Consider the following 13,060-nt stretch of genomic DNA (forward strand, 5'->3'; position numbering starts at 1 on the left):
GACCAAGACAGCACGGGCACAGGCACCTAGTGGGCGGGGCGGCGAGAGCGCCCCTCCCCACGCGGGGCCCGATCCTCCGCACCTGCCCAAGGCGGGCAGCGGTGAAGTCGGAGTTGGGGCGGAGGGAAGAGACAGACAGACGGACTCCAGTCCTAGCGGGAGCAGGAAGCTTCAAGTAGCTCTGGGAGCGGGGGCGGGGTGGGCTGCTCTGGGGAGGGCAGTGGGCAGACAGGAAGCCAGGGGCTGGGGGGCGGGGGATGTGGAGAGCCACGGTCAGCGAGACACCTTGGTGGTCAGAACCGCGCTGTGGAATGAGAAGCCTTTTATGGGGCTACCAGGAGCTGCATTCTTTCCCCCAAAGAGACCTGGGGAGGTTGGTTTCAGGGTGGATCGCAGGGGCAGCCAAGGGAGGTAAAGTCCGGTAGATGCTTCAAAGGCTGGGAGACACTGGGGGGAGCCAGGCTGAGATCCCTGGCCAGGAAGCCTCACCACAGGGGCCCACACCCCTACTCCACCCACACTGCCTACAGGGTGCCCGGTGCTCTACACACACACACATACACACCCACACACACTGCTCACTATACCCGGTGCTCTACACACACACTGCTCACTATACCCGGTGCTCTACACACACACACATACACACACACACACTGCTCACTATACCCGGTGCTCTACACACACACACACACACTGCTCACTATACCGGTGGCTCTACACACACACACACACACACACAGTGCTCACTATACCCAGAAGGTATCAGGGGCTTAAATCTAGGTAAGCAATTGTCACCACAATTGTTCAGGGATCTGCCTCAGCAGGGCCAGCAAGGCAGGGTTTTCAAAGGGGGGAAGGAAGCCGTATCTGGCTCCATGTGGTAAGGAGATTTGGGAGAACAGTGAGGTGTGGTTTCCGAGCCCAGCTGCCCCTGCCCTGTCCTCTGACTTGTCACTGCCCAGCCCAAAACAGCACAGCCTCAAACAGAGTCAGGGAGCCTCCACCCCCAGAGCAGTCATGCGGGCGGGCTCGGTGTCTGAGAGGGAGACCCCGAGGGCCACTGCAGCTGCTCCCTGAGGGGGAGGAAGAGCAGGAAGGTTACCGGCTCTCATCTGCCCTTTCAAGGGGCCTCCAGGACAACATAGCCCATGGGTCTGGGAGGGAGGGGTACATTTAAGGAAGGGGCACCCACAGCCCCCTAACCAGGCCATGGACCCCTCACCTGCCGCTCCTGATACTCAGATCCCTAGAATGGACAACGGGGGGAGTGGCATCCCCTGCTGCTCCACATAGGAGCCAGACGCTGGACACCTACATAGCCCTGTGCCAGCCTCCGCTCCGAAAATGTCCACCAACCTCTGTCCCTCTGCGCCCACTGCTGAGCCAGCCCCTCCTCCTCCTCCTCACTCTGGAGGGACCTCTGGCCACCAGGTCGGGCCTTCTCCTCCCCTGCCTCTCAGTTCCCACCCCCAGCCCCTTCTCAGCACTGCTCCCAGTGGCTTCTGGTCGCTATGGATTGGGATGGTGGGAGGGGCTTGCTGAGGCTAGAAGGAGGTCCCAGCCACAGGGACCCAACCTGGCAGGATAGGAAGCCAGCAGAGAACCCCCTGCAACAACTCCCTGCCAAGGGGACAACCCTGACCCACCCCAGCGGAAAAGCGAGAAGGACGGGCATGGGCAGAAGGAGGCAGGGCTGTGGCACCAGGGAGAGGACCAGACCAGGGCGTCAGGAGCCAGTGTGGCCAGGGCCTCTCTCTTCATCAGTTCTGACCTTGGGGCAAGTGTGTGGGCAGGAACATGGGTATTTTGAAACCAACCACAAATGGAAAGAAAACTGTGTGGAGGCCAAACGCGGCGTTGGGATGGCTCTCCGTCAGGAGCAGCGTGGGTCAAGGGCACGCTCTCAGCGCATACTGCACGCACACACGCACTCACGCACCCGGGCACACATACCACACACATGCCATGCACACACACACACACACACACACACACACACACATCTACCTGGCAGAGACAGGTCCTCCCGCTGTATTTTCTGGGTCCCCTGCTAGGCTGCCTGCGTCTGCCCAGGTCCCTGCCAGCCTGTCTCCCTGGCCGTTGGCGCCCTGGCCTGCCCGGCTCCCCGCAGCCATCTACCAGATGTAGCCTCCGTCGTCAGCCTCAGCAGCCTCTCCCTCCTCCTCCTCGGCCTCCTCGCCAGCTTCCTCTGCGTCCTTCTCCTCCTCATCCTCCCAGCCGACACCGCTCCCAAAGTCCCCGGAGAAGCCCACAATGTCGTCTGCAATGTGGACACCGGAAGGGGCAGGTTGGGAACGCGCTCGCCCCTCTCCGGGGAATCCCACCTCCAAGGCGGGGCCAGCAGCCCTTACCGCAGTCAGGGCTCCCATGCGTGCGGCTGCCCGCCAGCTCCAGGCCCAGTTGGTCCACGCACCAGCAGTCCCCGCTGCTCTGGTCACACTGCATCTTCCGGTAGTAGCCATCCTCATCACAGCTCGGGATGAAGACGCCTGAGGGGCACGCCCAGCAAGGTCAGAGCAGGGCCCCCAGGCCCTTGGCCGCCCTGACACTGCACCACAGAGGGGGCCCTACGACACTCCCCCACGGGTGCTCTTTTGCCCCAGTTCATGCCGTCTAGGAGTGCCTGTGTGCACCCTGATTCTACCACTGGCCGTCTCCTGGCCTGGAACACCAGGCCTCCGTCCTCGGTCCTTCGGCCTCTAACCTGCCTCAGGGTCCCTCCCACTGGTCACAGGGGCCTGAGACACCCATGACACCCATTGCCTTTCAGTCCACTCCGACACAGGGCCACCTGTGTGTCAGGGCAGAGTTGTGGGTTTTCAACGGCTGATTTTTGCAGAAACAGATCACCAGGCCTTTCTTTTGCGGTACCTCTAAGTGGACTCAAACCTCCCACCTTCCATCAGCAGCCAGGCCTTTGTACCATCTAAGACACAGGGACACTTAGGGTGTCGGATAAAGATGGCGCCATGGGCAGGCTTGGGACATGGGGAAGAGAGAACGGCTTCCAGGCGGGAGGAGGGTGGGCTTCCCCGAGGCCGCCAGGCCGGCTCGCCATCATCTTGGAGCTGCAGAGCGGCTGGTGATGCGTTTCATTGTCTCTGCTAAATGGTAGCCTGCTCCCAAGGGCCCAGAAAGCCCTGCGTGATCTGGACTCCTGAACCTCTCCACCCATCAGCCTTGGATCCTTTTTACTGTTCCACAAGAACTTCACACTTGCTCCGGCCTCAACTCTGCCCGCGGCTCTCTCACTCTCAGTCTGGGTCTCCCCTTGAGCGGCAGCTCCTCAGAGAGGCTCCTACTGACTCCAAAGACTGAGACCCCGCTGACCTGTACCCCAGCACCTGGCCTTCTCCGTGCACACATCTGAACCTGGGCAGGTGTATGTCTACCCCCCACGCCCCCTTCTGCCTAGGCACTCAGTGAGGACAGCAATGAGCCCGTCTTTGGCCATCATCTGCCCAGCTGGGCTTGTTGCTGCATCTCCCCAGGGCTGACCCTCCACTTGCCTGCTGACCACGTGAGCATCTGCTAGTGAAGGGGCCCTTGCTCAAGATCTGCCCAGACTCAGGGCCTAGGAAACACTTGAATGGATGGGTCTAAGTCCTTTCTGTATTCCAATCTCCAGCCTGCATAGCTGGGCACCAAATTAGGGCTTACAACACACTTTTCAGAGGGCTGGTTAGGAGAGCCTGCCCCGCCACAAGGAGAAAGCCAGGGAGCACACACCCTGGTCTGTCTTCTGGGCACAGTGTCCCACCCACCTGGGACCTCTCACCTGGCTGCTTCTTGGCGGCCTCCTGGATCTGGATGCGCTCCAGCTCCGCCAGGCAGGGGGGCTCTGCAGGGAGAGAAGCAGCCTAAGACAGGTGTCTCTGCATGCTGGTGGGGGATGCTGAGTGCCCTAGGCTTAGACACCGAGGTAGGGGGTTCTTCAAAGTGACACACCCAGGCTCCACTACAGGGCACACTCATGATGGTGCTGGGGGGCACTGAGGCTGCTAAGGTCCCCAGAGCCCAAGCGGGACTCCCTGCAGGGATGGCATGCCAGCCTCCAACTGGGGATGGCACCCACCTCACTGGGGGTGCAGGGCTGGGAACACCGCACCCCCCAGGGCAGGAGGCCCCAGGAGAATGCTGGATGGGACAAACTCCTAGGCTTAGAAATAACCCACTGTAAAACCTTGAACTGTGCCCCGACTGTGGGACGTCCCCTGCTCGGCTGAGAAATGAGAAGGAGCCCCAGTCTCCTGCCCCAGGAGCCGGTGTAAAGCACGGGGGGGAAGGGCTCGGCACTGGCAGCGCTGGTTCCCCATGGGAGGCCCCGGAAGGTTGGCCGTCCTGGGCAGTAAGGCTGATGAAAACAACTCTTAGGGTGCTTCACCTGGCCCTGCACACAGCGGGTGCAGGTCACCCTCGTAGTCTCAGAGGAAGAACTTGAGCTCGGGAAAATCCCGAAACTTGCCCAGATCCCAAAGGAACACCCTGGTAGAACCCAGGCCACACCACCTCCAACACTGTGGGGCAGTCGGTGAGGCAGGCCCTGGGGAGACCCCTCCAGGCCTCAGTCCCTCCCTGTCCCCCAAGACACTGCCCCTTAGATGGCTCTGGTCTGAGGCTTATCTCTGATGCTGAAGGTAGTGCCATGATCACTGCTTTGGGGCAAAGAATGCGAGCTGGAATCTCTGAGCAATTCGGGTCACCCCAGCTTCACGGCCCTCACTTACACCTTGTGGGGCTCCCCAGGAGGGGCCTTGGGAACTCTACATTTGTAGTTTGTAAAATTCTTCATTTGAAAGGGCAGACGCTTCACGAGTGCAGAGGGAGGGAGGCAGAGAAAGGGAGCTCCACGGCTCTAATTGCTGAGACATGCAGGGTTGGAGTCAGCAGGCTCTGGGCCTGGGCAGGTAGGCAAGGGGGAGCCTCTCCGACCTTGGGGCTGCGGCCCGGAGCTAGGCGAGCCTGCACGGAAGGGCTGGGGGAGGCGGGGCGGGGATCCACTCACTCTCCCTCCAGAAGCAGAAACACCACTCAGCCGTGGAGACGCGGCCATCCTGGTAGGTGTCGCAGGAGTTAAAGAAGGGGCGGATGCAGACCTCGTACTTGTCCAGGTTGATGGCGGCCAGTTCCCTCTGATCCAGGAAGAGGTCGGTGCTGGTGTCCAGCTTGGAGAACATCCAGCCGATGGAGTCCTTGCAGCTGGCCCCAAGACTCTTGTCGAGCCCTGGGGAGGAGACCGGGGTAAAGGGCTCTGTCCAGCTGTCCCTCCATCTCTGAATCTCTCCATCAGCTCTGGGGCTCTGTTCCAAGGTGGGGCGGCTCTAAGTCTAAAACTCAAGAACGGCCCAAGGCCCATCCCTCTACTCCTAGAGGGGGGCTCCTCAACGATTTGAAGGGAACCCTGCGCTGAAAGCCCTTCAGGGAAAATATTCCTTCCACCCCTTGACTCGCCATTTTTGGGGTTAAGCTTCCACCCCACTGGGCTGTGACCCACAAGGTGAGCAGTTTGAAACCACTGGCTGCTCTGAGGGGGGGAAGACGGGGCTTTCTACTCCCATAAACAGTGACAGTCACAGGGGCAGTTCTACCCTGTCCTATAGGGTCACTATGGGTCAGCACCAAGGCCATGGCAGTGAGCTTTAGTGATTCAGACCCCATTTCAAGAAGCACTTCCTAATAGCTAATCCATATCCCTCCTTTGGCCGTTGAAGTCTCCTTCCCTTTTCCAGGGCCTGGACCCTTGGAGGGGCCCGGATCTGGCAGCAGAGCGCTCCCCCTCCTCAGCTCCTGTACCGGTGGTGGGGCTGGCTCCACTGCCGTTCTGCTTGGAGTTCTCGTGAAGGAGCTGAAACCAGTCCCGCAGCCGATCCCCTAGGTCGGCCAGGTCCTGGCCTGTGCAGGTCTCTGCAGGGGACACAACAGGGAGAAGCGTGGAGCAGAGGGTGAGTATAAGGCAAGAGAGGAGCCTGACCTCAGGCCCCACCCCTCCCCACCCCATCTAGGAGGCTGGACAGTGGCCTGAGCATATTGGGTGGAGGGAAGTCTGAATTCAGATGCTCCCCCCACCCCTCTGCTCTCCCCACACTCCAACCTCCAGATGCCTAGGGAGAAGTGAGGCTGAGACCCACGCCAGCCTGCGGCGTCCACCTGGCCCCCAGCCTCCCAGGCCCTTCCCTGTTTGGGCCACTTGTCCCTGCAGAACCCCTCTGGCCATTTCTGGGACCCTGAAGGAGGCCCTGCCCAGCCCAGCTGTGGCCCGAGCTCTCTACCTGGTTGGTTGCCAGTGGTGGCCGTGGTGGCCTGCTCCGTGGGGCAGGGGCAGGGGCCCTCGCATCTCACCGCCAGCTGCTTGCTGCTCAGGCACGCCTGCTGCTCCAGTTTACACTGCACAGAGAGGGGGGCCGGGCTCGGGGCGGGGGTCCACCCACGTGTCCCCCACCACCAGGACACCCTCAAGCCTACGTGGCAGCCACAGCTGCTCCCCCATTGGAGACAGGAGGGCAGTGCCCGTGGACATGCCCAGCGATAGCCCTCTGTCCTCTGCAGAGCACAGTGCACAGTGGGAAGGGGCAGCAGGCCCAGAAGGTGCCCCATGCTGCACCTGCTCTGTCCCAGGGGACACTCATCTCCCATCAACTTGCCTTCGGGGCCTATCCTTACCATGTCCCCTTACACACATGTGCAGTGTGCTGCTGTCCTCTCCCTTCTGGAACCTTCCCTTCGTAGCCTTTGGAAATCACCCCACCCAGGAGATTTCTTAGCGCTCCTCGTGCCAAACTGTGACCACCCGCTGGACGTGTACCAGTGCCCGCCTTCACGGGGAGTTGCTTTCACCACGGTGGTCCAGGAACAGCCAGCTCAAGAGGGCCCTCTGCTCCGTGCCAAACCCTCCCCCCGGGGCATCCTGGTCCTCCCCGTGGACTGACCACGGAGCTGGCCCCAGCTGGCCTCAACAGCTCCATGAAGAAGAAACGGACGATACAACGGTGACGGCGGTGACTTGCTTGAGCCCCAGGGCTGGGCTGGGAGTCCGGTCCACTGATGGGCTTCATGTCCGTACACGACCCCAGCCATGATCCTGGGACCCCAGGCTCCTCCCTCACTGTGTCATGTGACACCACCCCCTTCTTCTAATCCCTTTCAGCTCCACCTCTGTCTACCCTGGTGGCACTGTGGGCTTGCTAACCTCAAGGTCAGCAGTTCAAACCCTCCTAGCGCTCCACTGGCCAGAGGACTGTCCATCCCCTTGTGGATGTCCAGCCTCAGAGAGCCTAGCAAGGTGCCGATGAGCCAGAACGGACCCAACGGCAGTGGGCTTTAGAGCACTGTCGCCGGAGTGATGCCCACGGTTAAGCCCCGGACTACTGACTGAGAGGTGGGCGACTCGGATCCACCGACGGGCTCCGCAGAAGAAAGGCCTGGCGCTTGGCTGCAAAAGGTCGCACAGCCTCAAGACGCCTCTGGAGTCCTTTTGTACACGTGGCCGGCTCTGTGGCAGCTGCACTGGCCTGGTCTGAAAGGTAGTCGCTTTCTCCCTTCCACCCCTTCGCCCTGGGTGACCTCACCCCCTCCACAATGCCAGTCCTCACCGGAGGGTCGAGTCTGCGCCTCACCGCACAAGATTTCCAGGGCCTGGAGCCTGGGCCCAGTGGGCTGTTCCCTCCCAGGAAAAGCCCCGGCCTGCACGGACATTCACCATGACAGCCTGCGTGTCTATGCGTGGCTTTCCAGCACCTGGGGCACGTCCGCCCACAAGTGTTAACCTGCTGCCTTCTGGAGGCTTCCCGCTCACTGCAGCCCAGGGGTCTCCACGTGGCACTGGCTGGAGCCCCCCCGAGAGGCTCAGTTCTACTCTGTGCCGAAGGGGTCACCGTGACTTGGAATCAGCGGGACAGCACAGGCTGGTTGGTTTTTGCTTCGTACAAATAATCCCACTGAATATCGTCCTCCCAGAACCCTGTCGAGTGGGAATCCATCCCAGCCACCTCTCCTTCTCACGGGGTCATATCAGAGAAGGTTAGTGCCCCACCCCCACCCCGCCCCATGCCTGTGGCACACCACCCCCGAGTGAAAATCTGCCAGTGGAAGCTTCTCCACCCTTCCCTTACCATCACCACACACACACACACACACACACACACACCCCTCTCTTCCACACCTCCTCGCTCCACTTGCCTGCCCTTGCCAGGAGCTGCGTTCCGGGCCCACCGCTAGCCCACTTGCACCTGCTGCGGGCAGGGGCGGCTCTGGCTCCAACTCTAGACAGCACCCCCCTTACCCCCCTGTGCGGGGCTGCAAGGCCTGGGCCGCAGGTGCTCCCCCTGTGGGTACCCCCACAGTGACCCAGCCTGTGGGGCTCCACATCAGCCCTGGACACGCCCCAAGAAGAGGCCCCAGCTGGGTGTTCCCCTATCTGTCCTCCCGCCCCGGAGGCCTGAGCTCCTCACCACTGAGCTGTAAGTGTGGCCATCCGAGCCGCAGACAGAAGCCAGCTGGGCCATGTGGCAGGGCTTGCAGACGATGTCTTTGCTTCCATGCAGTTTCAGGGTAGGCTGCTTGACCCTACAGGAGGGGAGGGGTGGAGAGGGCACAGGGAGGGAGGCAGAAATGAGCACCGGGCAGGAGGAGGGAGGGGTTGGGAGACCCCTTCCAAGAAGCTGCTGCCAGCCATCCAGTGCTGCCCGCACAGCCAGGCCTGCCCAGCTCATCAGGTGGAACCCATGGGCCCCGGCTGCCCCTTTCCAGAGAAAGGCTCCGTGTCCAACAGAGCCTTCAGGCAGCATGTCCGAGTGCAGCTGTGAGAGTCTGGCTTGGTGCTTCAGACCGCAGTGGACGCCACAAACCGAGAGCCTGGTCTGACCTGCTGACCAGTTTGTCTGGGCACCAACGTGTGTTGCACGTGTGCATGTCTGCGTGTGTGTGCGTGTGTTTGTGTGTGTGCATGTGTATATACACATATGCATGTGTGTGCGTCTGTGTAGGTCGAACTAGTTACCAAACGGGAGCATTCACATCTAAATCTAGATGTCTGGCCTTTCTCTGCCTACCCTGGCACTGCCCTCTGTGCGGACTCTGTGCCCGCCCACCCTCTTCACTCGCTAGTACTTCCTGCCAGGCCCCTGGCACCAGCCAAGATTGCAACCCCTGGTTTCAGATTCTGTGACTTGGGAAAGAGGGAAGGAAAAGCAGGGGCCAGGCATGATTTTGTCCTCACACTGGGGCAGGGTCCTCAGCCAGCCTCGGAAGCTACAGCCTTCCATCTGTCGTGACGCTGTGGCGTGTTAGGGCTGGACGGGACCTGGCATAACCTGGTCCTTCCTGTTTATCTTACAGACACGGGTGTCAAGGTCCAGAAAGGAGGGGGCCTTGCCTTGGGGTCCATGGGGTCTGGGATTGCACATCAACAGTCTTTGACACGCTACCCTCCAAATGACAAAGCCTAGGGTCCCCACCCCTCGAATAGGGGTGGCCCTGAGTGACTCTCTTCTAACACATAGAAAGTGGTAGAAGTCATGATGCCCCTTCCAGGACTCCTCTGGCCCTGAAAAGCACGGTGGCTCCTCTGGCCCTGTCTGCTGGGTGACTCTTTTGGGGAAGCCAGCTGCCATTGGAGGGAGCTCAAGGAGATCTGTGGCGGGGGACTCTGAGTAGGAACTAAGGCCTCCGGAAGAGTAGGCTTGACCACGCTCCGCCAGCCACAGTCAAGCTTTCAGGTGACTGCAAACTCAGTGGACATCTGAACTGTAACCTCATGGTGATCCTGAGCCGTGCAGCAGGGGCCCCTCTGGAGTTCGCCCTCAGAAACTGCCTGAGAGAAGTCACGATGGTTTGAAACAATTCGAGTGTGGCATTGCTGTTGAAGGTAAATAATACAGGGAGAGAGAGAACGGGCCAGGCCCTACTCTCCGTCCACTCTCTCGGGAGCTCCTGGCTCCCCAGCACCTCACCTGTGCTCCAGCTTCTTCCGGCTGATGCACATAGCCCGCTGGTAGCCCTGGGCGATGCACACTTTGTGGCGGCTGCACTTGACCTTCTGGCAGGGATCCTTGGTGGTGTCCAGGGCTGCAGGAATGCAGGGTGGGGACATGGTCACCTGGGAATCAGCCAAGGAATCCACCCTACCCCACCCCCACCCCCAACACACATATACACACATCTCTCCATTTCTGGCCAAAGAAGCGTCTCCCTCCAACAGCCCTGGAGAAACAGAGCCTCGGCTCAAAAGTCCCACCCCCATCCAGCCAGGCTGCTCACAGAGCCCCTGAGGCCAGTTTGGGGACCTGTCCCCGGGTCCCGGGTCCTGGTGGGTGTCAGACACATTACCTTCATCTCCCTGCTGGTTGTCCTCCCAGCTCCGGATGTAGTCATCCTAGAGAAGGAGAGTTGGGGAGGAGGGGGATCAGGATTCACACCCCGGAGCCATGAGGCTCAGAGCACCTCCAGGGCCAAGGAGAGGAGCCGGCTGGGCTACGGGTCCCACACTGGAATCGGCAGTGTCCGTCCCCTGTCCACCCAGGCCCTGCCGGCTGTGGCCTCCAACTTCTAGTGCCCTAAGCCCAGGCCCAGAATCCCTTGCAGCTTCTCCCTCATTCTCTCTGCCCCTTGTGGGATGCTGGCAGGAAGGACAGGAAGGCGAGGGTACGGAGGGAAGAGCGGGGCTGCTGTACTCACCTCCACCTCCTGGGAGCGGCAGCAGCAGGTACCGGAGGCAGAGCAGGGGGAAAAAGAGAAAGGGGGGGATCTCAGTAGGAGGCCCACCCTCAGACCGAAGGGTCCCTGGGCTCCTTGGCCGCACCCTCTGGCTGTGGGTGCTGAGCAGTGGCCTGTAATTCCTGAGATGGATTAACTTGCATCCCCTGCCATGTGTTGTTGAGGCTAAGGAAGAAGTCTGCTGTCAAGGATCTCTTCAAAACGCAAAGGAGCCAAGCCGTCCCGGTGAGGACTAAGGCGCCCCCGAGCCAAGCCCTGGTATTGTCAACCGCCTCGTGTGCACATGGAAGCCGGGCAGTGGATCAGGAGGAAGTGACGCACCTCACTGGTGGCCCGCCGGAAGGACAAACAAACCTCTCTTGAAAGAAGTGCAGCCTGAGTGCCTCTTAGAGGCAAAGATGGGGAGACTGTCTTATGCATTTTGGTCATGCCATCAGGAGGGACCAGGTCCTGGAGAGGAGCGGCTCGTTGTCGTGCAGTAGAAATCCAAACTGCAAACTCCCCGTCCTCCACTCCCTGCTGACTCACAGAGACCCGACAGGACAAGGTAGAACTGCCCCTGGGGCTTTCTGAGACCACAACTCTTTTCAGGAGTAGAAAGCCTCATCTTACGTAGAGGGTCAGGGAAAACGAGGAAGAGTCAACAAGACGGACTGACACCAGGCCTGCAACCCTGGGCTCAAACAGCAATGATGGTGAGGACCGGGCGGGGTTTCATGGCCAAGAAATGGAACCAAAGGCACTGAGCAGGTCGGTGATTATAATCCCATTTGGAAACCGGGCTTTGTTATGAAATGGGGTTTCTGTGATGTTAATTAAACAGGAGTCCTGTTGCGGATTTTAAGTCCATCTCTTTTGAGATGTAAAAGATGAAACAAGCAAGAGAAGCAGGGAAGGGGAAAGAGACCAAGTCACAGGAGGGGGACAGACGCTCAGAAGGACAAGGGCCTGGAGCCAGCACCGGGATTTAGAGACGAAGATGGGGAGACTCTGTCCCCCATCCTAAACGGTGAGAAAACACAATCGTTACTTAAGACCACCATTTATGGTCCTTCTGCTGTAGCAGCACTGGAGAGCCAAGATAATTACTGTGTCTTCTGATGGGCTCTCAGTTAGTTAACTCCAAACTCACAGGAGAACTCCCCTCGGTGATCTTTCTGCCTCAGCCGGTTGGTGGTTTCGAACTGCTGACTTTGAGCTTAGCAGCCAAAAGTGTTATCACCGTGCCAACAGAGCTCCTGGTCTTCCAGCTGGGAGTCAGCATTCCCATGTGCAGGAGCAGTATGGTGTGGGGGAGGGGGGCAGCTTTGACAGTACAAGGCCTCTTCCCTCCACCCCTGGCCCTGAGGCTGGTGTCAGTACCCAGCTGGACACTACAGCCAGGCAGACACAGGGAGTCTCAGTGTGGGTGCCCTAAATGCCCCAGAAATGTCCCCCTGCCTTCTACCAGGAAGGCAGCCCCTCCTGAGGCCTCTCCACCACCTGAGTGTGTGGCCCGTCAGGGGGCACAGGGCCACTTATTCCCTCAAGATCTGACCCTCCTGATAGGGGAGCTCAGATGACAGGTCAATGTCAATGGGGGACATGCTCCTTCCCCAGGGTGATAGTTGGCTCCCAGGTAACCACAGTCCTGCTCCAACCCTCAGAGTCGGTGCCCCTGAAGGCCCTCAGAGGTCATCTGGTTTGGCCCCCTCAAGATGCAGGGGCTTCCAAAACCCCAAGAGGGGAAATGACCTGAGCCAGGTCTGACGTCAGAGCCCAGGTCTCCTCACAGCAGCACACTGCCCCAGGCCAAGGCCCAGGGAGACGGTGTCTCCCTGGCTATGGCCACAGGGGACCCTAGAGTGACCAGAGGGAGAGCAACTGCCCCCAAGCCCAGCTTGCTGGTATGAGATGCTCCACTCATTCTGGTTCCTTCTCTGAGGTCAGAGAGGGTGCCAGAAACAGCCCACATGTCCAAGAGTGCTCCTGGTGGGGGCTCTGCCAGGCAGGCAGGGGGAGGGCTTCAGGGGCCTGCAGTGCCAAGGAGCCGACTGCTGCTATCTCTAGGAGGGCAGGAGGGTGGCAGATAGGAAGCTAGGCCTGGCTGCTCCCCTCAGGCTGAGTACCATCCCCTTTCAGAGTCCGTGGGGGCAAAGGCCACACTGAGTGGAGGTGTGAGTGGCTGCTGGGCTGGGGGCAGAGGGTGTGGGGCTTCTACCATAGTGTACCCACTTGGGAGCACCACTGGCACAAGGAAGGGCACTCACAAAGGCTTTGGGGCTTCTAGAGCTACCCCCTGAAGCTGGCAAGAACCAGCGAAGCAGGAAGGCATCTGTTAGCATGG

The 13,060-nt window shown here is 60.1% G+C and overlaps 1 protein-coding gene across 1 annotated transcript in view; it reads right to left on the minus strand.

Moving 5' to 3' along the window:
* Positions 1-12,320, minus strand: part of SPOCK2 (SPARC (osteonectin), cwcv and kazal like domains proteoglycan 2) — a 14,383-nt gene extending 2,063 nt beyond the window's left edge. Inside the window, exons 1-11 of the mRNA XM_045291692.1 lie at positions 12,272-12,320; positions 10,696-10,856; positions 10,348-10,393; positions 9,972-10,086; positions 8,472-8,586; positions 6,294-6,408; positions 5,818-5,928; positions 5,030-5,248; positions 3,803-3,865; positions 2,376-2,513; positions 722-2,284 (exon numbers count right to left, since the gene is read on the minus strand). Of these exons, the coding sequence (XP_045147627.1) occupies positions 2,139-2,284; positions 2,376-2,513; positions 3,803-3,865; positions 5,030-5,248; positions 5,818-5,928; positions 6,294-6,408; positions 8,472-8,586; positions 9,972-10,086; positions 10,348-10,393; positions 10,696-10,856; positions 12,272-12,320 (1,278 nt within the window). The 3' untranslated portion in view covers positions 722-2,138. The remainder of the gene's footprint in view (positions 1-721; positions 2,285-2,375; positions 2,514-3,802; positions 3,866-5,029; positions 5,249-5,817; positions 5,929-6,293; positions 6,409-8,471; positions 8,587-9,971; positions 10,087-10,347; positions 10,394-10,695; positions 10,857-12,271) is intronic.
* Positions 12,321-13,060: the final 740 nt, after the last annotated feature.

The sequence above is a fragment of the Echinops telfairi genome, unplaced genomic scaffold (assembly GCF_000313985.2).
Source record: "Echinops telfairi isolate 266 unplaced genomic scaffold, ASM31398v2 ScPeMD7_70;HRSCAF=299, whole genome shotgun sequence".
Taxonomy (NCBI): Eukaryota; Metazoa; Chordata; class Mammalia; order Afrosoricida; family Tenrecidae; genus Echinops; species Echinops telfairi.